This window comes from Pipistrellus hanaki (genome assembly GCF_964339955.1).
Source record: "Pipistrellus hanaki genome assembly, chromosome: 1".
NCBI classification, from domain to species: domain Eukaryota; kingdom Metazoa; phylum Chordata; class Mammalia; order Chiroptera; family Vespertilionidae; genus Pipistrellus; species Pipistrellus hanaki.
Window position 1 is genome coordinate 126,054,480 of NC_140503.1, and position 23,187 is coordinate 126,077,666.

Genomic DNA, 23,187 nt, shown 5'->3' on the forward strand with positions numbered 1-23,187 from the left:
ACTAAATCTTTTTGTGTCTCAGTTTAATACTTTGTAAACTAAAACAATCTGCATAGGGGATCACAGAAGGCCTTCTCACTACTGTCATTTCTTTTCAGTTTTAAGGAAATGTCCAAAAATATTTAAATGAGCATTTTAAACCACTTTTCCTAAATCTTGTTATTCTCCAAGTGGAAGGCCTGAGTTTGGCATGTCAAGCCATCTAACAGATCCTTTGTTATTTATTTACTTAATTTGAATTTTTTTAAATGGTATTTGGTTTTACAGAGGGAGGGAGAGAGGGAAAGAGAAAGAGAAAAAGAGAGAGAAAGGGCAACATTGATCAATTACCTCCTGACCTTGAACCCACAACTTAGGTTCCTGATGGGGAATTGAACCTATGGCCTTCCAGTGCATGGGATTGAACCACACCAGCCAGGCCACAGATCTCCTGCTTTTAAAGAATTCTGGAAATCTATTTCGGTCCTGTTTTCAGGGGAATTATATGCTTACTTTTTCACAAAGAGAAATCATCCAACATAGGTGAGGCCTCCTTATTCCTTGTAGTCCTATTGGGGATAATGCCAACTTTTTTTCAAATTCTCTTTGGCTTTAGTTTTGAGATATGGGAGTCTAGGGGAAATGAGTGATAGAAAAGAGATCTGGATTTAACTTTGCCTTAATGTAAATTGCATACGTTTTCTTTAATTCACTATAAAGGCACGCCTGTGAAATGCAAAGGCTGATACACATTTTATCACTTATATACAAGTTTTAAAATTCACTTAAGGTTATGTAGTACAGTAGGAAAACATACCCTGGATGTGCATATATCATATTTATTTCCATCTTGTTTGTTATTTATTTACTTGCTGGAGAAGGTCTGAGACAGTGGGACTCTGCAGGGGAGTTAGAAAGTTTCTATTCGATATAGGTAAAATTTTAAGTTTTATTTCAAAACCCCGGGAAATTAGTAACAAAGCTCTGCACAGTTACTAATTTGTGGGGGTGCAAATGGCAAGGTTATTTTATTCTCAGTTAATTTATGTACTTTTTAAATATATTTTATTGATTTTTTAGAGAGGAACAGAGAGGGATAGAGAGTTAGAAACATCGATGAGAGAGAATCATCAATCAGCTGCCTCTTGCACACTCCCTACTGGGGATGTGCCTGCAACCAACATTCATGCCCTTGACCGGAATTGAACTGGGGACCTTTCAGTCCTCAGGCCGACTCTATCCACTGAGCCAAACCGGTTTCAACTAATTTATATATTTTTAAAGGCTGTTCACAAAATAAAGGGATAAAATTGTAGTAAGAAGTCCATCAAGCACTGAGCTGAGCTGGAGAGCATGGAGGTTCCAGGCATCAGAATAGCTAACTGAGGCAACAGGACAAAATGGAAGCCTTTACTTACTTACTGGAATAGTATAAATAGGAGGCTAACCCAGATACAGATCTGGCATCTCCACAGTTCCATTTTAGGTTGTAGGGTAAGTCAGGGATTGGGTGGCAACTATGGGTCTAAATATACAATCGCTTCTCACACCTCTTGACGGTCTCCCTCGCTGAGCCAATTTGGAACTGTAACTATGTAGGCTTTTAAATTTTGAAAGGCTCCCCCAAGTCCTGGGAGTATCCTAATGCCAGTGTGTCTCTGGTTACTACACCAAGGAGGTGATGTTCCGCCAGCCCCACAAAGTCTCAGCACACTTAGTGATTCCATTTCTGTGAAGTTCGGGAACAGCCCAATCTAGCCTATAGTCATGAAATGCTATTACACATGGACTTAGCACCTGATTAGACATTGTGGAAGGGAGGAGGCCCGTTTGACAGCCCTTTGAAACTTTCTGCCTCACCTCCCATGATGCATGCTGCAGCAGGAGCATTCTATTGCTAAAAAGTAGGCAACAAGCAGGAAAGATTAAAAATGTATAAAAGAAGCACTGTGCTGAGTTATTCAGATAAGTAAGTACCTATGCAGAGAAAGTAAATGCATATTACAATTCTGTTTAAAGTCTTGTTTAAATTAAGCATTTTGATATGACAACATTCCTGAAGAGATAAGACATCTCTACAGGAAGCAGACAAGCTCTGCTCCTCCCTCCTCTGCGCTCCCGTCAGCACTGCTTCCTGCATCAGTCCCAAACCCTTTCCAACTTCAGAGTCAGCTCTCTCTAGCCTCCTGGAGCCTGCGTCACTGGATTCTTCCCATAGGAGCACTAGATCCATATCCTGAATAGCTTCTTCCCTTATACTTTCTATCGAAACATCCCTATCCTGTGACTATTCCTTCAATAACTTATTCTGTCCTAAGTGGCTTTCAGTTCCTTGTCATCACTCTAATCCTTTCAGATACATTTCAGTAGCAATATAAAAAGTGATTTAATAGTAGGCATTTGAGTCTTTTTGACAATCAGTAAGAAAAACATTTTAAAATAGTATCTTTTTATGTGCACTTTTATTTTTTTAATGCTCTGTTTATTTATTTTTAAATTTCTTTATTGATTAAGGTATTACATATTTGTCCTCATCCCCCCCATTCCCATCCCAAACCCCTCCCCATGCATGCCCCTACCCCCCTGTTGTCCCTGACCACTGGTTAGGCTTATATGCATGCACACAACACCTTTGGTTGATCTCTACCCCTTATCCCCACCCTCCCCTACCTTTCCTCTGAGGTCCGACAGTCTGATCTATGCTTCCTTGTCCCCGGGTCTGTTCTTGTTCATCAGTCCATGTTGTTCATCATTTCCCCTAGATGAGTGAGATCATGTGCTACTAGAAATACACTTATAAGAACCAAAAATGATACAAGCAATAATGGTTATGCTGAGAGGCAAATGAATCAGTCTGTAGTGAGTTTCTTTCTGGGCCAACAGTTCTTTTGAGTCCCAATTTCAATGTCAAACAGTTCCTTATGTGTACATGTCAGCAATGATATTTCAGTACTGGATGGTGGACAAATGGTGGTAATGCAGGCCTGACCTTCTCTGGTTTGGTTCTGGGCAACCTGCAGAGACACACAGCTTCTGACTGCACTTTTAAAACTATATAGTTTAAAATATACCCTAGTTTCACCTGCCTTATGAAAATATTGTGCAGTAACAAATTTATCCCAAGAGCTCTTCTTTTTCTTTGTGTATTGGGCATGTTTTCATGATTCTGAGTCTATCTTAGTGCATTTAGTGCCTTAAAAGGCACCTATATTTGGAGCTGATAACTTCTAATGGAAAACACAATTACTCATTCACTCAATAAGCATAAATTGAACATACTACCCCATGGAGAAGAGATATATCTAAATAGGGCATTGTAATGCAATGTAATATGTTCCATAATAACAGTATAAGCAAAAGACTCTGTGAGCACAGAGAAAGATGTTACTACCCATGTAATACAGGAAAGGTTACGAAAGAAGTAAATATTTGCTCTCAAAATGAGTAGGGAGGTTGCTATGCCAAAAAAGAAAAAAATATTCTAGGATTAATGACACAAATACAGGCATAGAGTTATGAAAGTTTGAGCTTGTTTAGGACTACAAAATTCTATGTAGCTAGGCCATGGATAGACATTAGATGATATCAGAAGAGAAGACCCCAAAATGGTGAGGAAATATAGGTAGGAGAATCTGTATGCTATTATAAGCAATGTAAATAGTAGCTAATAAAAAAAAAAAAAGAAAGGAAGTCAAAAGTGGTTCTAAGCAGGGGTGAGATATTATCAGATTTGTATTTTGGATAGAAAGCAAGTAGCAACATCCTATATAATAAAGAGATAATATGCAAATTAACCCTCACCACTCATGTCGTCACAAGATGGCCACCCCCAGGTTGTCACAAGATGGTTGGCAGAAGAGGGCAGTTGGGGGCTATTGGGCCAGCGGGGGAGTAGTTAGGTGTCAATCAGGCCAACAGAGGAGTTGTTAGGTGTCAATTAGCTGGCAGGTGAGCAGTTAGGGGCAATCAGGCAGGCAGGCAGGCAGACGAGCGGTTAGAAGCCAGCAGTCCCAGATTGTGAGAGGGATGTCCAACTGCTAGTTTAGGCCTGATTGTGCAGGGCAGTTGAACATCCCCTGAGGGGTCCCAGATTGAAGAGGGTGCAAGCTGGGCTGAGGAACAATCCCCCTAGTGCATGAATTTCATATAACGGACTACTCATATATAATAAAACTTCCATTCACTGATATGAAGGTACTCTCAAGGTAACAAGCAAGTAGCATTTTTAGAAACATCTTTATTTCTATGACCTTGAGCCTGGGGATTATGGTCCAAAAGAATCTGATATTATTTATGTTTCTTTGCCATTGAGAAAGAATTTACAAGGTTCAGAGAGAATCACCTAATGCTCACCTAAAACAAATAAAAGGGTTATTGCATCAAACTTTAAGAAAGATTAATAGGAGAAACTTGAGGCCCAGTGCATGAAATTCATGCACTGGGGAAGGGGGGCAGAGAGAGGTGGGGTTCCCTCGGCCCAGCCTGCAACCTCTCCAATCAGGGACATCCCTCTCACAATCTGGGACTGCTGGCTCCCAACCATTCACCTGCCTACCTGCCTGATTGCCCCTAACCACTCCCCTGCCAGCCTGATTAATGCCAGACTGCTCCCCTGCTAGCCCAATTGCCCCAAACTTCCCTCCCCTCCTGGCCCAATCACCCCCAACTGCCCTCCCTTCTGGCCTGGTAACCCCCAACTGCCCCCCCTACAGGCCTGGTTGCCCCCAACTGCCCTCCCCTGCAGGCCTTCCCCTCCACCCAACTGCCTTCCCCTGACTGCCATCTTTGACAATATGGGGCAACCATTTGTGCAAGGGTGTGAGGGTCAATTTGCATATTACTTATTTATTATATAGGATAATTATACCATTTTAATTTACATAGTGCTTTTGTATAAATTTTCCCATCCTGTGAGAGGAGATAGAGAGGAATTATTAATTCGACTTTCCAGATGAGGAAAGAGATGGTCAGAATGCTCTTCTCAAGGTCCTGAAGTTATTAAATGGCTGAGCAGTCCCTGGGTCTCCAAATATTATAATCTTTCCTATATGTACCTCTATTTCTCAAGACATATGCTTATTTCTTCCCAGAGTATTGAAAGGTAACACTGGAAATGGTGACTTCACAGAGGGAGACACATAATTAACAGGTCAATTCTGAGTCTGAGTTGTGACTAGCTTGAATAATCACTTTTTGTTTTTTTGGATAGACTTTTTAAGACTTTAAGTTGTGGTTTATAGAACCTATTGTTTTGTAAGTTATGCACACTTTCTTCAACAAGTTGGAAAGAATATTTGAATTCTAAATAAAAAGATCTTTTTTTTTTTTTTTTTTTTTTTCCCCAAAGAAGGGTCTATGCAAGACTTTCCATGAAAAGACTGACCCACAAAGCTAAAGTAAACAGATGGGCCATTACCAAGGAACAAAGGCCTCCTAAGGACCAGGAAATGGCACACTGATCAAGTCCTTTGTGTTTTCTGTTCTTGGCTTTTTTTGAAAAAAAGCTTTTGCCTAATTTCATTTTATTATGCTGTATATTATGTCTCTTCTTCATTTTTCTTCTTTTTTCTCAAAATGCTATAATTCGAATCTATTTCCCTTTTACCTTTGTATGTTTATTGAGGTCTTGGGTTTTTAAGATACTCTGAAGCCCAGTGAAAGCAACTGCAATCTGTGGATCACTTGAACAGGATGCTGAGAGCCAAACTTGGACAACTTCTGACATTGGCTGGCACAAAAGTACCTCCTGGGAGGCCTGAAATCAGCATATAAAAAGTTGGCATTAAGTCTGCTGAGATGAACTTCACTTGGTGGCTGTTGTTTCCCCCCCAATATTTTATTTTTTATTGATTTTGTATTATTATTAATTTTCCTATTTTCTCTCTTGTTTCTTTAATAGCTCTTACTTCCCGCTTTCCTTTTCTCACTCTATTATTTTCTTTCCTTCTCTTCTTTTACTTCATCCTCTTTTTTATTCATAATATTTCTCTTTCTTCTTATATTTTTTACTGTTTTCATTTTCTTACTCTTTAATTTTTTCTCTCCCTTTTCCCCTTTCAATATCTTTTTTCTACCCCCTTCCTCTTCTAGTGTTCTTTTTATTTTATTATTATTATTATTATTTTTTCTTTATTTCATTTTTTATTATTCTTGTCTTTTCTCTTCCCTAATTCTCTTTCCTTTTATGTGTTTTGGGGATTTTTTTTTATATGTTTGTGTTTGTTCCTGTTTGTTTTATTTGGTTTGGTTTTGCCCTGTCAGTATCTGCACAACAGCTCACATGAAATCGTTGGGGCTGACCCTCACACTTACCCAGGCTGAGACAATATCCTACCCACAAACATCACAATAACCAAGGCCCAATTATAAAAGAGAGCCCAGACAACCCACAAAAGCGTTACTCCTAAAGCATCCAGCTAAGTACAATAGTTCAAGGAAAATACACAACTGAGTCCCACAGAACATTTAGTACAAAAAAATAATCCACAAGGACTAGGAATCATAGCAAGTATGTCTAATGTATAGAAATACACACAAAGAAATAACTAAAATGGAGAGACAAAGAAACAACTGCCAAATGAAAGAAAATGAAGAATATCAAAAAAGAATGCCTAAATGAGATGGAGATAAGCAATTTATCAGACAGAGTTCAGAGTAATGGTTTAAATATAGTCAAGGAATTTAGTAAGAATTAAAAGGAACTTAAGATAAATTACAAGGAACTTAATGGGAACAACATCAGCATGAAAAAGTACATAAAAGCCATGAATGATAACCAAGCAGAAATGAAAAATACTATAACTGCCATCAGGAATACATTGAAAGATATTAAAAGCTGGCTTGATGAAGCTGAGGATCATATCAGTGATTTTGAAGACAAGGTAGAAATAAACACTGAATTTAAGCAGCAAAAAGAAAAAATACTGAAAAAGCATGAGGAGAGTTTCAGTAAGGTGTCCAGATCGTCCTGCTTTTGACAGGATAGTCTCGATTTTCAACAATTTTTCCCACGTCCCACGTGTTTTAAAAAAGTCCTGATTTTTGGAAAGATTAGAAAGATTGGAAAGATTCTTTCCAGAAATCGGGACTTTTTAAAACACCATGGGACATGGGAGAAATTGTTGAAAATTGAGACTGTCCTGCCAGAAGCAGGACGATCTGGTCACCTTAGTAAGGGAACATTTGATCAACATGAAATGGAACAACAACCACATCACTGGGGTAGCAGATGGAGAAGAAAGTGAGCACGGGATAGAAAATCTATTTGAAGAAATAATTACAGAAAAATTTCCTAACCTTGTGAAGGAAAATGTCACACAAATTCATGAAGCACAGAGGGTCCCAGTTAAGAGAAACACAGAGACCCACACCAAGACATATCATAATTAAAATAGCAAATGTTGAAAACGATGAGAATCTTAAAGACAGCAAGAGAGCTCCCATAAAACTGTCAGCTGATTTATCAATAGAAACACTACAGGGTAGGAGGGAATGGCATGAAGTATTCAAAGTAGTGAAAAGCAAGGATCTGAAATCAACACTACTCTATCTAACAAGGCAATCATTGAAAATGGAAAGTGAAATAAAGAGTTTCTCAGACAAAAAAAAAAGGCAAAAGGAATTTTTTTTCCCATTACCCCCAAACCAGCCTTATAAGAAATGCTAAAGGGACTATTATAAGAAGAATAAATATATAGAGAGAAACATAGGCATAAAGAAAAACCTGCAATAAATAAGTACCTCTCATTAATGATCTTAAGTATAACTGGATTAAATGTAATGTTTATATTTATATTTATTCAAAATTAACACTTGCTTATACATATTTTCAGTAAGGTGCCCGTTTTTTTTCATACTAAGAAAAGAAAATGTTAACTATGTACTTTGGTCATAATCTCACCACTCTGCTCACTAGTGTGTATTTTTCTCTTAGAAGAATATTTACTAGAGACCGGTGCACAAAATTCATGCACAGAGGCATATCCTTCAACCAGTCTTCACTCTCTCCAATCTGGGAACCCTCTTACAATCCAGGACCTCTGGCTCCTAACCATTCGCCTGCCTACTTGATTGCCCCTAACTGCTTCTGCCTGCCAGCCTAATTGCCCTCAAACTTCTCCCCTGCTGACCTTATCATCTCCAACTGCCCTCCCCTGCCAACTTGATCACCCCCAACTGTCTTCCCCTAATGGCCTGATGACCCACACTGCCCTCCTCTGCTGCGACCCACCTCCTCCACCAGGACCGCCTGGTGAGGTGGTGGAGATGCCATGACACACCTCCTCTGCACTGTGCAGAGCCATGGGACTCCACTGTGCATGGTCATCTTGTGGTGGCCATCTGGTGGCAGCCATCTTGTGATGATGTCATGTGAGGGTGTGACGCCACCTAGGCTTTTATTATATAGGATAGATAGCATATGTTTGGATGGACTTATTAATAGAAACAAATAAAACAATACATTTTTCCCCATTGGTGTTTATGCATAGCCCTTTCATGCCCTGTTTTAGGATAGGTTAAGAATAATAAATGTGGAATAGGTATACTTTTATTGATGTGTATGTGAGTACATATATATTTATATATACTAATAAATTTTATAACCACTATTACACTTTAAACCATATATATATTTTTGTGCTGCCTGTTTTTTTTTTTTCCACTTAACATAAATTCTGAGAGCTTTCCCATCTTCATTAAGATTTTCAAGAACATGATTGTCAAGAATGATATACTGTAATCTCCTATCATAAGTCATGCACCAAAATTTATTATCAACCAAAACTATTTCTTTTGAACACTTAAACTGAGGTTGTAAAAATTTACAACAAAAATAGTCATTTGTTTGTATGCTTATTACTAGAGGCCCAGTGCATGGATTCATGCACTGGTGGGTCCCTCAACCTGGCCTGAACCTTCTTGCAATTTGGGAATTGGGCTGAAACTGGCAGTCTGACGTCCCTGAGGGATGTAGCAGTTTGTGAAGAAGCAGGTGCCTCTATGATCATCTCAACCCCACTGTTCCTCCTGCCACCCTGCTTGCTAAGTGGCACTCCTGCTTTGAGCATCTGCCCCCTGGTGGTCAGTGAGCATCATAGCAACCGGTCGATCAATCATTTGGTCATTCAGTCATTCGGTCACTTAGTCTTTTATATAAATAGATGTTTGCAAGGATGGATATTTCCACAAAGTACGTGTGTGTGTGTGTGTGTGTGTGTGTGTGTGTGTGTGTAGAGATGGGAAAACAGACAAGGGAGGATCCCTGTACTTCCTAATGGCATCCTCTCAGTATTCTTCTCCCACCTGGCTGCTTCTGAATGTGGCCCCCTCAGAGTGTTACTCTGTGTGGAAAGAGAAGAGAGGAGCTGGTGCAGGGGGGGTGGGGAGGGGAGTAATGGACTAGAAGGCCTTGGGACAGGCAGATGTAGAAATGGTTCCTGTACAGTTAGAGCATGACCAAAGATTTCTTTTTAATTTGTTCGTTTTATTTAGTAAAAACCTATAGGTCTCAGAGTTAAACACTGATGAGGAGTATGAATGAAAATCTCTCCCTGTTATCTTTGGACTTTAAAGTCTCATTCTGGTTCAGAAAATGAGGCATACTGTGTTTTATTTAGAAGGTACTTGTTCATCTGATACCATCTAACAAGCAGTGAGTAGTAGCTTACCACTGAGACTTTGGGATCATGTCATCTTTGCCTTTAGTTTTTAGAGTTGTAACCCTATTAATTTCTTTTTATACTTTCAGGATATTACAGTAGGAATTTTAGAGGGGCCATATCTGGCTTATCTCACCTACTATTACAGTACCGTATTTTCCAGCGTATAAGACGACCCCCTAATTTTACAGTTAAAACATAGGTTTAGGCCTATATTCGCTGTATAAGACTACCCCCCACTTCTGAGGCAACACCAGTTCTTTTTTTAATAGACCGCCTCTCTGACTCTGGCCAATCTAAGTAGGCTTTTTACTAGAACATGGTGTCGTCTTATACGCCAGAAAATACGGTAACCAAAAATGTTACTAAAAAACACATTATAAAAAGTTCTATATTTTATAATTTTAGTCTTAATTTATCCCTTATTTTATTGCTTTGAGTAATAGGACCCAAGTGCAAAGTAATAGGTAGATCATTGTGTAAAAACATCATCATCATCATAGCCCTTTCATGTCTGTGGCAATCTCATAAATGTAAAGTTGTAGTAAGTATTCTATTCTATTTTATTTTTTAAATCCTCATCTGAGGATATTTTTCCCATTGATTTCTAGAGAAAGTGGAAGGGAGGGAGGAGGGGCACAAAAAGAGAGAGATAAATATCGATGTGAGAAAGGCACATCTATTGGTTGCTTCTCACACACACTCCTACTGGACTAGGGAACCTGCAACTGAGGTATATGCCCTTGACCAGGGATTGAACCCATGACCCTTTGGTCTGAGGGCTGATGCTCTAACCACTTAGCAAACCTTCCAGGGCTTTTTAAATATTTTGTTGTTTGTATCTAACTTTAGAGTAATTAGTTAAACATTTATTGGGCATGCATTTCCACCTTAAATATTTCCTTGCATGGATTACATATCTTGCCAAATATAGAAATAATAATTTTAGAATAAACCCAAAGACATTGAACCTACATATTTTTAAATATATTTTTTATTGATTTCAGAGAGGAAGGGAGAGTCTAGAAACATCAATGATGAGACAGAATTGTTGATCGGCTGCAGTAAACCTTAGAAGGATGAGTAGCCTGGAAAATATTTGACTAGCGGGACTTTCCTTGTACAAAGCAGAAGGGCATTGCACATGTGGTAAAGAGAGACCTTAAAACCCCAGAAGTCCTTCAAATTCTTATCAAAGGACAGCTTCACTGACAGAAGTCTCATCACCGGGATCTGTCACTGTGCTACCATTACCCAGTAATCTCTTTTCTATAAATAAAACTGTCCACATACACGTACTAACAGAAACCCCAAAGCATGTAACACCTCATTCACCTATAAAAGTGGTTGAATTAACAACCAATTTCAGTGAACTGAAGCAAATAACACTTGCTGAGTCAATTAAGAAGGTAGAACTGCTGTGTCAAGAACTATTAGAAAACTGTTGCTGAGATCCTTAAAATGTCAGGCCAAACACAAGAGCCTCCAACCCTTTACTCTGTGAGAGTTGGGAACAGCATTGGATTGTGCTGGTTTCTGACCATTCTTCCTTCTAAGCATCCTTCTTCTAAAATCACTGGACCTTGTACAATGAGCAGCCATAATAGAGGCTAATTTTCTATCACTGACGTTGTGTGTATATTTGCAAAAGAAAGTTATTCTATTTAGCCGGGACCAGTTTGGCTCAATGGATAGAGTGTCGGCTTGGGGACTGAAGGGCCCCGGGTTCGATTCCGGTCAAGGGCATGTACCTTGGTTGCGGGCATATCCCCAGTAGGGGGTGTGCAAGAGGCAGCTGATTGATGACTCTCTCTCATTGATGTTTCTAACTCTCTATATCTCTCCCTTCCTCTCTGTACAAAAATCAATAAAATATATTTTTTTTAAAAAAGAAAGTTTTTCTACTTAATATTCCATTTTGTGCAAAAAATATATAGGCAATCAAACTGACTTCAAAATTAGCTAAAAAGTTATGATGGAAAGGATGGATTATCTGTGCAGATTTGTTTGCAACGAGGCAAAGGAGGTACCTCCAAAACAGCATTTTTTTTTTTTTTTTTAGCAATGCTTTTAAAAAACACAATGACCAGAGCATTACACCACTGGAATCAGCTGATTGTATTTTGTAGGAAGCTAAAAAATACTTCCAGAGTTGAAGAACCAAATCCTTAAAACATACATAGAGATACATCCCCCTAAGACCTTCACATGGAGAGCCTTACTCTCAAGCAGAAAGGGGGAACAAGCTTCTAGGCAAATTATAGTGATTTCCCAAAAGGAATGTGAACGTTAAAAGAGGAGTGGTGGTGTTTGGTGCAGCACACTTTCTTCTGCTGACTCTGAGTGAGTCTCTTTTCCTCTCACTCCCCTCCTAAACCTACCCCCTGTGCCAATTCATCTATCGATTACGTATGTAGTTACTTAATGACTGAAGTGGTACACTTATACCCTGCTTTTCACACATTAAATAAAATATCTTTGTATCTATCATTAGCTTCCAGTATTGGAAAGAGAATAAGGAAAGTTTTCCCTTGAAATATTCACTTTGAAAATATTCCTTGGGCAGTTCTTTCAGTAAAGAAAGGTTTTATAGGTTCTGATATAAAAAACTTATTATTTGATAACCAAGGGAAAATGAAAAGTTGATAACCTCATTAGTCTCTTCATATTTAAAATGAGGGTATTAAAAACTATTTGTGCCAGGCCGACATGGCTCAGTGGTTGAGCATTGACCTATGAACCAGGAGGTCACAGTTCAATTCCAGGTCAGGGCACATGTCCAGGTTGTGGACTCCATTCTCAGTATAGAGTGTGCAGGAGGCAGCCAATCAATGGTTCTCTCTCATCATTGATGTTTCTATCTCTCCCTTCCTGTCACTGAAATCAATTTAAAGAAAGATATTTGGACCCTAAATACAAGGTTGAGCAAAAGTAAGTTTACAGTTGTGAGTACATGAAATAATGAATTTATCCTTGTAGTATTATTTATTAATTATTGTATTATTTTCTATATATACAACTGTAAGCCAACTTTTGTCCAACCGTGTATAAGTATGGTATCAAGCATAATGATCAGTGTGTGGGGAGGCATGGGTAACTATTATTATAGGTACATAAAAATGGCAACTATTAGTTTTATCATCATCATTTATAAATTCTTCAGGTTGGTAGATTAGTTTTTCTCTATTTCTTCTCCTACCAAGGTCTTATGATAAAATGTGTTATTAACTTGGGATTTGGAAAGCAATATTTTTTTTACAAGAATTTGTTAAACTATACATTTATGTAAATTATCCTATATAATAAAGAGGTAATATGCAAATAGATTATCATTCTAACACACAAGATGGCTGCCCCCATGTGGTCAAAGATGGATGCCACATGTGGACACAAGATGGCCACCACAAGATGGCCAGCAGGGGAGGGCAATTGTGGACAATAAGGCCATCAAGGGGAGGGCAGTTAGGGGCAACCAGGCTGCAGGGGAGGGCAGTTAGGGGCAACCAGGCATGCAGGGGAGGGCTGTTAGGGGTAACCAGGCCAGCAGGGAAGGGCAGTTAGGGGCAATCGGGATGCTAGGGGAGCAGTCAGGTGTTGATCAGGCTGTCAGGGGAGTGGTTAGGGGATGATCAGGCTGGCAGCAGAAGCAGTTAGGGGCAATCAGGAAGGCAGACAGGCAAGCAGTTGGGAGCCAGCTGTCCTGAATTGTGAGAGGGGTCCCAGATTAGAGAGAGTGCAGGCTGGGCTGAGGAGTACACCCCCACCCCACATGCACAAATTTTGTGTGCCAGGCTTAGTTAGTGAGTGTTCATGTACAGAGGTAATTATTCAAAATAGAATTGGTGAATGTGATGAAGGAAAACTCAGAATTTCATACAAGTAAATAACATTCAAATAAGATGGAAAACTTTCTTAGTGTGGGGATTGATGGAAAGAGTCATGAGTGCCAACCCTGAGCTGAGACATGAAGAATGAGCTAGGGGTAGGGAAGTTTCTAAGCAGAGATAACAGAATTTTCCCCAGATTTAGCCATAATCTTTCTAAACACAATCATCTTCCCGTCACCCAGGCCTAAAATCTTCACATTGTCTTTGACACTTTATTCTTTTTTGCCTTAACAAATAATGTGTTTTACAATTTTCTTGATTTAGCATCTTCTTTCCTCTGTTCCCATTCTCACCACATTAAGTTCTTCTTTACCTTTTCCCTTACAGTTTGATTTTGGGTTGGTTTTATTTTCCCAAACTCATCTTTCACCTTCAGCACTTTCCCTTTTTGTAGCCAACCATTCCTCCTATGTGCTGCTGCCAGATAACACTTCTGATATCAACTCAAAGAAGTTTAATGGCATGTCAGCTTATAAAATAAAATCTGAATTCTTCAGCATGCTATTCAAAGCTTACAATGAACTGACCCCATCTCTGTTTCAAAGCTTAATTTCCAGTCCTCCCTTTTGTGTTTTCCTGGCTGTAACCATACCCTCCACATTCCAAAGCTTTCCCACAGCCAGGCCTTTGTCTTGGGCTCCCTTCCCCTTTCCTCTTCTTATCTGCTTAAGCCTGCTTTTTCTCCATGTTCTTACCTAAATATCCATCCTCCAGGATAATTTTACATCTTTCCACTGAGGTAATTTTCCTTTTCTTTGAATTCTCAAAATAACAAGATTTATAATATGATAGGCTTGGTCATCCCCCCCACCTAGAAGAACAATTTAGAGATGGGCAAAGGTTTAGCCTCCTTAATGACCATGAACTTTAGATCTGAATTGCCTGAATTCAAATCCTAGCTCCTACACACCTGTGTGACCCTGAGCACATCACTTCAATTCTCTGTGCCTCATTCCTTTTCTGTAAAGAAAAACTCCCTAACTTATAAAGTGGTGGGAGGATTAAGTGAGTAAATTGTGCCAAAAAATGCAATACTGTATAAATATTGATATGATCATGCAATTATTTTTATCATTCACATGTAATATCTACTCTTCTAAATTATAATGAGGACCAAATGCACATCTGATGTGTTTTCATAATTTTGAAATCCCTTACTGCCTCACTCAGGATAAATTACTAGTGAATGTATGAATTAGAATCACAATGACTAGTGAACCCTAATTGGGCATTTCTAATAGTTTCTTTAGAAGATATCATTTTCTTTATTAAATTAGCTAAAATGAATCATTGAAAAAATTTAATTATGTAAATTTTTATGTGTAAAGCACATAGGATATATGAAGAAATATGCCTTCTCTGATTTTACATTTGATTCAAGGAGACTCATATAGATAACTATAATATTAAGGTAATAAAGAAAAAGTATACACTCAAAAAGTGATTATAGGAATTCAAAAGGATTGGCTAGAATGATCAGATAATAATTTATTGAGATGATATGTAATTATACTCCAAAGAAAATGGAACTTTAAAAACACAGCTTACATAAATCAACTCTCCTGATAATATTAGCCAATATTTATTGAACATTCACTATAACAGACACAGTGTTTATTGCATTTAAAATTCAAAACAGCCTCATATAGAAGTATTATTGTGTTCATTTTGTAAGTGGGAAAACAGGTATAGCAAGACAATGTTAAGTAATTTGTCAAAGTCATGCAGCTAATAAAGAAGAGAGTCAGGATTGGAACCCAAGTAGACTGGATTCAGAACCTGTGTTAACCATCACATTGCAAAATTAGAATTTTTACTGGTTGCTGAACTGTTTCTAATAATATGTTTTATTAAGTTCACTGGATTTTATTTTCCATTAATTTTTAAGGTTGAATCTTATCCATGGATGCTAAAATATTTTTTATTTCATATCTGACCAACTCAGTCTTTTATTTACAGTAAAAATTTCTCAAATTCTTCATCTGTGAAATAAAAGTTTGAAGCTATATCAGTAATTCATAAATAATTCAAAGCAATTCTTTCATTCAAAATAGAAACTTATGCCAACTTCTATGTTATAGTTGTTCACCTTCTCTAATTCACTGTTTAGTGTGCAGTAGTTACAGGATTTTGAAATCCCCAGAATCCAATGTGCTAGAATAATCTCTAAAGCCATTTCTAGTTCTCAACACTAAGTCCCCATCTCTCTAATTTCTAATTTGTCATTTCTCTCTGCCATAAGAAGGAATGCATATGCTCCCTCAATACCTTAAAATTCTTTTAAGTTTTCTCTATTCCCCCCCCCCCCCACTACCACTACAGGCTAATCCTCTCAGGGTTATTTCACACAGGGGATAGATGTTGCTAGAAGTAGGGAAGCAGAAATACCAAATGTTTCAGATGGAAGATACTGGAAACTATCCTGTTTGTCCCATTTTGGAGAGTAAAAAGAATTAAGTTATGGGATACCAAAGACTTAGAAACAATAGAAACAACCTAAAAGTTAGAATTACATAATTTAGAATTGATTTGAAAGTAATAGCGAGATTCTATAGCTCTTTAATTTTGCCAATGAATGATCAAAATAATAGCTTAAAGATTTAATGAAATGGATGTGTACTTATGTTACCGTTTATGTATATTAAACATCAGATTTTGAAATGATTTTAGTTTGTGGGTCATTGATCCTGAAGGTTTCTTTCTTTCTCTTCTCATCCCATAGGTTGTCATTTTATATTTTGAGCCGAGCGTATTTCGCTGCATTCTCCTAAGATGGGTCCGTCTTCTCGGTTTTGCTACTGTTTATGGAACTGTCACTCTCAAGCTTCACAGGTTAGTATTTTTATTTATTTATTTATTTATTTTAGTTTTCATCATCGTGGGAAGATCAGAGTGTCTGGCTTAGCATGTAATTGCAAACTGTGTCAGCCAATTAATTGGTTTAATTTCATGGACTTAATAATAAGGTGATATATATTTTTTTGATGCAATACTTTTAAGATTCCCTAGGAAAATATTTCATATAGCTGAATTTGAATAAGATGTTTTAATCAAATGTGCCATTGGTATTGGAAAGGTGAATTCTGAATAAAAATAAGTTTAGAATGAATGCAAAACAGTATGCACTAGCTAAGAGCAGGAATAAGTACAGTTGGAATAATAATGCAGGTGCAGAGCCACCAAAGAACCTTAGGTAGTACAATTCAGTCATATGCTTATTTGACTAAAACTGCTGTCCTCCATTCTCAAGTGCCTGGTCCCAGGATAAGTCTGCTGATATTCTGTGGGTCAAATTGAAGAAAAAGTAATGTTTCTGGCTTTCCTTTTTGACCAATGTTTTCTAGTAATTATTAATTTTGCAAATTGGAGAATACAGTACTGTAAATTACCTTATACTTAATTTCAAAGCCACCAATGTTTTAAAGTGTATATGATAAATATTAGGAATGAAGAAGTAATAAAATAAATTACTACCCACAAACACTAGGGATGGCTGGAAATGATTCCTCTTTCCAAGTTTTCTCAATGTCGTGGTGTCAAAAATCAGCACAGAAAATGTAAGTTTCTCCTGAAGGATAAACGTATAGTTCTATAGAGGAGACCCTTTATACTGATCGCTATAAAGCTGATTTGACTCCCACAATAAGCCATTCATATTTTCATGCTAATATGATCATACATTTTTCTCCATAAATGTATTTTAATGTGGCTCATCCAACAATTTATCTTAGTAGCCATAATATGTGTTATATTTGTCTTTAAATGTATACCATTCTAACTTTCTCTAAATGTGATTGTGTACTATCTACTACATACTCTCCATTTTATTTCATTTTGGTTAGGGCTGTACTTATTTACTGGGAATGCTTCAGATTATCTTTCTGGAAAAACTATAAATATCCTTAACTCTCAATATATCAATACAAAGAATGTGGGATTGGATTTAAGAAATTATAATCCTGAAATCTATATAATTTTATTGACCAATGTCACCCCAATAAAGTCAATAAAAATCTTAAAGAAATCATAGGCCTCTATTTCATAGAAAAGGAAAATATTAGAGCAATCTCTAATGTTCTTTCTGATGCCCATTTATTCTTTCCACTTCACAGCACACTTTGTTCTTTTGTCCTTCTAGTCTTCAAGTGCCTACCAATTTCCTTTCCTCATACGAAAGCTATTTTTCAACTGGTACTCATTCACAAAAGGAAGAGATAAATTGACCACTTAAAATAGACAGTAAGAATTCTAGAATTTCTGAATGAAAGGATGGCCTGTTGATACATGAAAATGTCCCTATGAGTCTAGCACTTAGCATTTATTGGGTTTGTTTATTTAATTATGTTCTTCATGTTTACCTAATTTATTTTCTTTTTCTTACCATTGAATCCCCAGAGTTTAGCACAATGACTGACACATATGAGGTACTTATTACATATCATTTGATGAGTTAATGAATAGAATGCCAGCTGCAGACTTAGAAGGTGCTTCCATCACTTCTCTACACATGTAATACATCCATATTTCCTTTCCTCACTATATGTCTTCAAGCATCTAGAACACTATGGTTTGCAAGGCACTGTTTGGTGGGATGTAAACACAGTATTAAATAGCAGCGAATCGTGTAATGAGAAAACTACTTCTGTTCAGATTCTCTTTCCATCCTTCTGATTATTTCCAGGAGAAAAATTAGTGTGGAGCTAGTCTGTCTTTAATGCCTGCCAAGCAGTTGCTAATCTTCCTTTGCAACCAGGAGCAGATCAAGTCAGAGTCAGAGCATTCCAATGCAAAGCTATCTAGATGAAATTTATTAATTTTGTTTCACTGTAATTATTTTCATAGTTACTTTCTATTTATAGGCTTTCAGTTTTTCATTGAAAGTAGCAATATAGATTTTTCTTTAAAATATTTTAAAGTAATAAATAAAAGTTGATTAAGTATATATTAGCTGGTGTGCAGATATACAGAGAAATCTTGAGGGAGGTAAGCTGAGGATTAGAATTTAGGAAACTAGATTATTTCATCATTCTTTTGTTTATTTTAAAGACAGTAAATAATCTATTTTCTCTCTGTGTGTTTCTAAAAGTCATTGCAGTTAAGAATTACTTTATTTTTGGCTTAAATCGAGTAGAAATTCTAATTTAATGAACTGAATTATTCTTATCCTTTCAGAATCATATGGCTTTATATTACACTCTATCCTTTTCTACATTGCTTAAATTTATGATTCTTTTTTTTAAAATATATATTTTATTGATTTTGTACAGAGAGGAAGGGAGAGAGAGAGAGAGCTAGAAACATTGATGAGAGAGAGTCATCGATCAGCTGCCTATTGCACACCCCCTACTGGGGATATGCCTGCAGCCAAGGTACATGCCCTTGACCGGAATGGAACCCGGGACCCTTCAGTCCCCAAGCCGATGCTCTATCCACTAGGCCAAACCAGTTTCGGCAAATTTATGATTCTTATATTAAGCTTATTAACTGAACTTAATATAGGAATAGTCAGCTTTTTAGAGGAATGTGAACAACCTGAGCCAGCATTGTATCTCCTGTTATTAATGATGCACCTTGCACCTCTTATATAAACGTACAGTTGACCTCTTGAACATTGCTAGGGTTGGGCACAGACCTTATGAAGTAAAAAACTCAAGTATAACTCTTGACTCCACAAAAACTTAACTACTGGTAGCCAACTATTGACTGGAAGCCTTACCAATAGCATAAAATCAATCAATACATATTTTGGATTTATATGCATTATGTACTGTATCCTTACAGTAAAACAAGCTAGAGAAAGGAATATGTTATTAAGAAAAATAGAGGCCTGGTGCATGAAACTCATGCATGAGGGGTGGGGAAGGGAGTCCTTCAGCTGGGCCTGCACCCTCTCCAATCCAGGACCCCTCGGGTGATGTCTGACTGCCAGTTTAGGCCCGATCCCACAGGGCCTTAACCAGCAGTCAGACATCTCTCTCACAATCCAGGACCACTGGCTCCTAACTGCTCACCTGCCTGCCTGCCTGATTGTCCCTGACCACCTCTGCCTGCCAGCCTGATTCCCCTAACTATTGTTCCCCTGCTGGTCTGATTGCCCCTAACAACCTCTGCCTGCCAACCTGATCATCCCTAACCATCTTTGTCTGCTTACCTGATCACACCTAACCACCTCTGCTTGCCTGCCTGATCACCCCCTAACTGCCCTCCCCTGCTGCCTGATCACCCCTAACTGCCTCTGCCTCAGCCCCTGTCACTATGGCTTTCTTCGGAAGATGTCTGATCTAATTAGTATATTACCCTTTTATTAATATAGATAATAAGGAAGAGAAAATACATTTACAATATTTGATGAAAAAAAAATCCAGCTATAAGTAAATGCATGCTCTATAAATCCTGTTGTTCAAGGGTTCATTGTGTTCAGGGACTTGTTAAGTGAATGAATGGGTGGATAGTCTAATGCAGTGTTTTAAACTAGAATTTTTGGGAGCATATAGGTAAAATTGTATACTTAACTAGTGCTCTAAGACAGAGCACTTCTTAGTTGGGATTCAGGAATCTGTATTTTAACAACTCCACCAGGTAGGTGATTCTCATCATGAGAGAAGTTTCGGAAACACTGGTCTAATGAATGGGACTACAAGGAATGCTCTCAGTTGGGGTTTCTCTTAGAGTCAAACAACCTGTGTCTCTGACGAATGAACTTCTAAGGTTTTGTGGTAATATGATAGGAAGACACAATTCCTAAAAAAGTCTGAATTTACATTCTAATTCTGCCATTAACTATCTATACAACCAAGAATAAATAACTTGAACATCTAAGAATTTTTTTTCCCCACCTCACCTCTAAGGTTATTGTAAAGATTAAGCATGATCAGGATATATGTAAAGATATCAAATTGGGTGTTTTATTGCAAACCACAGGTAGTGACTATTTTTAAATTAAGCCAAAAGCAAATTCATTGGAAAGACATGAGAAGGTCACAGAATTAAAGGGGAAAGCAAAGAACTAGGCTTTAGAGGACTTGACCCAAGGTAGATTGGGGAATTGGTAGCCTGAACTAAGATAATGTGCCATGAATTCCATAGACTGATTTTCACAGGAACTTCATTAATTTCAAATTTTTTAAAAAAGTAAATCCTACCTCTCTAGGCAGAGATTCTAAGGGAATTATCAGTAGTGATATATAAAATGACAGTTAAAGTCCCTTGAGAATAGAATAGATAAGAAAGACTTGGGTTTTATTTTTATTTCACTGAAGGCTTAGTAAAATTATTGATCATTTCTTGCTTCATCTACTGGTCTCTCGCTGACTGATTGTAGTGTTTACAGAATCCCAGTAGCTCTGAAAACATGAAGCAAATATGAAAAAGTACAGGCCCTCACTCTGTCACACAAATAATACTATTAGACATGGGAACTTTAAGGTTTCATTTACTTTTACCAAAGCTCCCACTTTTGAGAGTCATACAGCCAAAAATTACCATGCTAATCCAAGGGAAAATTGCAAAAGAGCCCTTTGTTAATTAACAATGCAATATGGGAGGTGATAAGCTGGGGGAGGAGTAAGAGTGGCATTCCCCTTCAGGGAGGAATATTTTATCACTGATATTTAGAATCACCATCCCAGGGTGGTAATAAAAAGTAAGCCAACTTTTAATTGTCTTTATTATTGCCTTTTTTTTTTTTTTTTTTTTTTTTTTTTTACAGACAAGTGGGCCACTTTATTACCTGCACCCAGGGCAAACCAGTCCCACTGCCCCACCTCACTGACAGGCCATTCATGTAAAACAGCTTAATTACTATTTATTCCTCTTTGGAAAAGGAAAGAAGGAAGGTTTTAGCAGCTCAGTGTGGATCATAAGGAAAAACAATAGAGCTGAAGTAGGCAAAAATGAAGAAGGTTCATTTATAAAAGGGAATTTCATTCAGTAGCCATAGATATGTTTGACTTACTAGTAGAACATGAATGAAGTAGGACAGATTTACACAAACACCTAGCACCTGCATAAATAGATAGGTTAACAGAATACTTGCTAAGCTGGGTTGGTTGGTCAGTTATATGCTAGGCAGGTTGGTTGGATGGTTGATTGGTAATCAGTTGTTTTTAAGAAACTTGGGAAGGCAATAGGTTCAGAAAAGCCATGTATAGTTTCAGGAGGCAAAATAAGAAAATGTTTTAAATAAAAGGGGGTGGAAAGAGATTAAGAAATAATCCTAAATGAACATTTTTCTATTTATTTTAATACATTTTTTAAAAATAGATTGCCTTTTTTGTTTTCTAAGGCTAATTCAAGGGGGGGAAATACTTTTTGCACTACATTTAAAATGAGTATTTAAGCAAGCTATGAAAAAGCCTTCTTCTGGCTCTGGATTAGGGATTTTCATTGTATGCATTATTCAGTACACATTGCTCTGGATACAGCACAATACATGGCAGCTTTCTCTACTGTGTTCATTAGCACAAAATAGTTTACACTTTGTGATATAGCTATGCTAATAAAAGGCAATATGCTAATTAGGCTGAATAGACCAGATATCTTCCAAATGACCTTCCAGGCATCCTTCCTGACAAAGCTGGGGCCTGGGCAAAGCCACCTGCAGTCCCAGGCACCTACTACTGCAACCAACCTGGGCAAAGCTGGCCCAGGTTCCAGGTGCCTATGGCTGACCAGAGGGAGGGAAGCCCGGGTCCTAGGTACTTGTGGCTGGCTAGAGGAGGGAAGCCTGGGTCCTGGGTACAGGGGCCAAGGCAGAGGCATTTAGGGGTGATCAGCAGGCAGGGGAGCAGTTAAGGGTGATCAGGCCAGCAGGGGAGTAGTAAGAAGCAATCAGGCAGGCAGGCAGAGGGGTTAGGGGTGATCAGGCAGGCAGGCAGGTGAGCGGTCAGGAGTCAGCGGTCCCGATTGCAAGGGGGATGTCTGGCTGCCAGTTTAGGTCTGATCCCTGCCTAGATGAGCAATTGGACATCCCCCAAGGTGTCCTGGGTTGGAGAGGGTGCAGGCTGGGCTGAGGGACCCTCAGTCCCAGAAATTTGTGCACCGAGCCTCATATATATATATATATATATATATATATATATATATATATATATTCCTAATAAATAATATATAAGCAAATACATATATTCAGTTCCTAATAAATTTTGGAAAGTGAATGGAATATTTACATTTACTTACTAAGTGTATTCTTTAAAGATACATAAAATACAATAAGATATTCTAAATATTTAAAAGAGCAAAATAAAAAAAATTAATGTTCTACAGAAAAGCTAAAAGTCCACAGTAAAATGAATATTGTCTCATTTAACTCAATTTGTGATAACCAGTGAGTGGCAGGGAATTTGAGTGCAGCTTGGGGCAAATGCCTGAAATACAGTTATTAGACTTTGCCTATTAAATGCAGGTCATCTGCCTTGACAGACCATTGATCAAGGTGTTAGTTAGCCTTCATTTATTTAGAAAGCCAAACAAATAACAAACTTTGTTTTTAGGTGTCTAAGCCAGTGCATATGGGCATATATAAGATTTTTCTAAAAGACTTCTTGTGTTCATCCCAGCACACAGATTAAGGCTTCAAATCATGACCCAGAGGTTTTTAACATGAAACAGTTTTAACACTGTTTTAGCCAGTTACCCACCTCAGTCAAAATAATATATCAAGA

At 37.8% G+C, this 23,187-nt stretch overlaps 1 protein-coding gene across 1 annotated transcript in view; it reads left to right on the plus strand.

The window, feature by feature from the left end:
• GPR158 (G protein-coupled receptor 158) overlaps window positions 1–23,187 on the plus strand; it is a 334,424-nt gene that overhangs the window by 269,638 nt on the left and 41,599 nt on the right. Inside the window, exon 6 of the mRNA XM_084867984.1 lies at window positions 16,248–16,357. Within this exon, the coding sequence (XP_084724110.1) occupies window positions 16,248–16,357 (110 nt within the window). The remainder of the gene's footprint in view (window positions 1–16,247; window positions 16,358–23,187) is intronic.